Source organism: Limulus polyphemus, unplaced genomic scaffold, assembly GCF_000517525.1.
Source record: "Limulus polyphemus unplaced genomic scaffold, Limulus_polyphemus-2.1.2 Scaffold1592, whole genome shotgun sequence".
NCBI classification, from domain to species: Eukaryota; Metazoa; Arthropoda; class Merostomata; order Xiphosura; family Limulidae; genus Limulus; species Limulus polyphemus.
In genome coordinates, this window is record NW_013667202.1 from 234,290 (window position 1) to 238,459 (window position 4,170).

General features: G+C 34.1%; 1 protein-coding gene across 1 annotated transcript in view; it reads left to right on the forward strand.

Annotated features, from left to right (window-relative positions):
* The window catches only part of LOC106464228 (GATOR complex protein NPRL2-like), a 42,235-nt gene that overhangs the window by 31,914 nt on the left and 6,151 nt on the right, over window positions 1-4,170 (forward strand). Inside the window, 1 exon segment of the mRNA XM_013924356.2 lies at window positions 670-827. Coding sequence (XP_013779810.1) covers window positions 670-827 — 158 coding nt within the window.

Here is a 4,170-nt window from a genome sequence, read left to right on the forward strand (position 1 = left end):
CTACCTCGTCCTACGTACTACTACTACTCGTACGAACCAGACCCACCCCCCCACCCCCCCCCCACTGATTGAAAGGACAACCATACTTGGTGGAAATGGGAGTCAAGCCTTGAATCATCCTCCCCTCTCTCCCAATCACTTGGCCATACTGGCCCAAAGCTTATTAAACTTGAGTTAATCAATGTTTTGATCACTTGGATACTTGGAATAATCATCGGAAATCCAAATTATTTTGAGTAGTTTATTATTTTTGTAAGTTATAAAACTAATTGATTAAGCTAAATGAACTTTAACTAATCAAAAATGTAATGAGAAATCATTATGGCAATATTTCAATCACTTGAATACAGGATAGTTAGAATAATCAAAAGTAATATCATTCAGAAACCCTAATTTTGATTACTTGATTATTTTTGTGAGTTGTGTCACTAATTGATTAAGTTAAAAAATAAAAATGATTCTGATTAATTGGATTGTTAAACAGTAATATTTAGAAACACTGATTTTAATTAATTGATTATTTTCATGACTGTGATTGACACTCGTAAGTAATTGAGTTAATTGGCCAGTTCTGCTTATGAGTATGTTGAAATTATTCATTTATTTTAACATTAAGAAATTAAGATGTGTTGACACAACTATAGATCATAAAGTTATTCATTTTCCTAGAAAATTAATCCAGTTCGGTATGATGCGAGGTCTGATTCGTCGCTTACACAAATATCCAATCTACTTACCATCAGAAGTACAAACACCAATCAAACAACCTGGACTTGTCAAGTATTTCACTGGAAGTCATAATTACGATGAAATATGTTCAAAAACAGGTAAGATGTATGGATTTAAAAGTAGTTGCAGTATGTATGTATGTCTGCAACAACAACAAGTGGCAAGACTGCGTGCTTGCAATGCTAAAATCAGGGTTTTGATGCCCATGGTGGGCACAGCACAGATAGCCCATTGTGTAGATTTGTGCTTAACAACAAACAAAAACAAATCATTTTTATATAATTTGTGTATCTTTTTCACCATTCTACTTTATGAGAAAAGCAACTGATAACATTGATAATTGAGTTCCAAACATTTCAAGGAGTTAATCAATTTCCTATAAATTTTAGGGTTAAGATATACTAAAGAATAGGATAATAAATGGTCATCCAAACTATCACAAATTTCAGTGGATGTCCTCTAGTGGACCCTTACTTCACATACCAAATTTCAAGGCAGTTAGGCTCTTGGACAGTTGTGGGTTTTTAAAGAATAAAATGTAAACATCCATATTTTGAGAGTATTTGCTTGTATTGTTTTGTATATTAAAATAGTTCAAGCTAACATGTATATATATATATATATATATATATATATATGGGGGGGGATTGGCCTATCTAAGGGATGCCTCTGAATGAAGCATCAATCACCAGCTTCACTGCAGCAGATGCCATCAGGTGTTGTGGTGAAGCTGCTGTAGTTTCAGGTGGGATAACAGGATTTCCCAGGTTCATTTGCCATGATCACACTGCTGATACAACAAAAGATGGGCTTTCAAAATTTCCAAGAACTTGGTGTAGGGATCTTGCAGGAGAAAGAAGAGAGTTTCCTTAGTCATGTTACCAATGGCCTTCTGGCTGTGTACTGTCTTACTGATTTTTTCAACCCTTGCTTTTCCTAACTACATCATATGGTACTTTGTTTTCCAGCAATGTCGTTACCTCTGAATGTTGATGAAGACCTTCTATGGTTGCTGCTTTCACCTTACTAGTGCAGAGAAGGTTGATATCCTGCCACTTGAGTTGATAAAGAGGCTTTTCCCTTGAGCTTGTCAGCTTTACTCCTTCATGACATGACATGTATATTCAGGTGATGATCTTTCCCTGCAGTTGCTTTATTTTCTGTAACCCATCTGGGGACCAATCACTCTGACTTTTACATAGTATTGCCTGTGGGACAGTTGCAACTATAATATTGCTGGCACTGTCTATTTACAGTTCACTGCTCTAAGCAATCCAGAGGGGAGCTTACTTTATGTCCTCCAGCTCTGTCCTTATGCTGCTTGTTGTAAAATTAAATGGTCCACCAGCCTTATTCAGAATGTTGTTGCTTCACGAGGAGATGATGAATGTCCAAGCAGTTTTCTTGCTTTGTTGTAGGAAGCATTTTCATGAACTGTCTCTCTAACTTGCATTGCTGTAGAAAATTGTAAATTATTTCTCAAAATACATTTTAAATGCATTCTCAGAGCATATTTTTACAAAATGTTTCATAACTGCACCATTAGTGAGTGCTAGCAGCACCCCACCTCATTTTTACCCTTGAAAAAAAATATTTTAGGCCCTGGACTACACAAATATAACCTTGTAGTTCAATAGGAATTTTTCATGCTGACTTTTACTTTGTAAAACTATTATTCTTGATCACTGGTTATATTATTCCTGATTTTTAACAAGTGTAACTAGTGTATCAAGTCAGATCAGAAGTAGTTTTTAGAGGGTGGGTGTATAGTTACAAATTTTTAGGATTCTACCCATCTCCCCCATAGTTAGTTTTTACTGGATGTGACACCTTTTTTATTTTTCTAATTGTTGCTGCCTCCTAGTGGCACAATGGTAAGTCTGCTGTCTTATAATGCTAGAATTCCGGTTTCGATACTTGTGATGGGCAGAGCACAGAGAAGCTATTGTGTAGCTTTGTGCTTAACTGCAAACAAACAAACTAATTGTTGCAAACAATACTAAATAGCTCATTAAAGTATTTTTTTATAATTTAGAAACTGCAAGAATGTGTTTATTGAGTTCAAACAACCCAACTTTCTTAGTGGCAGATTATCAGTGGAGCCAGCCCCACACATTGAAGAAGCCCATTATGCTGTAAATTCAAATTTTTAAATTGTATACACTGAAATGCATTTTCATCAAAAATGTATGTATATTTAACGTTTTCCATAAGAAAGAGGTGCATTGCATCTTATTCGTAATCACCAAAGTAACCAAATGTTTTATGTATCTTTTGCAGACTATCAGTAAACATTACAAGTATTTTGTTGACTAAAAATCAGAATTTGTAATTATCTTTGACTCCATATATTCAGGGATGAATTGTCAGTAGAGTGTTGACAGCTCTGAGTGCAAAGTGATTTTCATGTTAAGATTTAAAATAATTTTCTTCATCTGAAAATTTTCAAATTTCATTTGTATAATCTTTAAAACGTGATTTTTTTTTCTTTTTCAGAAAAACTATATTTTATCTGTTATCTTCTCTATCCTAACTTTAAATGAGACTGGTCAATTTAACTGTCGTAGAGCTACATGCTCGGTGAATTTTTTCACAAAATCCATACTCATGGCATAGCAGTTTACTATATTTGTCAAAATGGGACATGCGGAATCAGTGCATTAAAAGACCGTGTTCAGTCGAAATGCCACCATTTCTACCCACCACATAACATCATTTTGCACAACTAATGTCAAATGAGCTGCCTACGGTAGGGAAAGAAGATACTGCTACATCTGATAAGTTAGCAGATCCAAACAATTTCAGCACTACCAGCTTTTATGTGTGACAGAATTTTCACTGCATCTAGATGTACATGCCCAGTGGAGCAGGTGTATAATTTATCTCTCCCCCACTTAATCTACCAGTGCTTGGTCATTTATGTTGAAGATAATATGACAAATTTCATTTTGATTTTCTGCACAGGTGACCCCAGGAAATGGCTTTAAGTGCATTTTTTAATGTGAAAATCTTTCAGTTTTAATATAAAAAACACCCTTCTGGCCCCATACTCCCAGGCTTCCAGTGATTTTTTTCATCTCTGGACCTTAGGACATCCGTCAAGACTGTTATTTGAACACTTTTTCATCCTTAATATCAGATATGGGATACGATTAAAACTTTGGGAGTCATTTCTCGGCATAAATGTATTATAATGGAATTCCAGGGTTAACATTTTCTATCTTCTTAGCTATCATCTTTTTACTTACCTTTTTATTCCAATGGATTTCAAACTAAAAAAAACTGAATTTGGTTTGAGCAAAAAAAATATTATACTGTCAGATTTAAAAAAATATAATTATTATATATACATATATATATAAATAAGTTCTTCTTTTTGCCAATTGTTGAAATAAATGGCTTTTACTTATATTTCTTAATAGTATAAATACATACTATGTT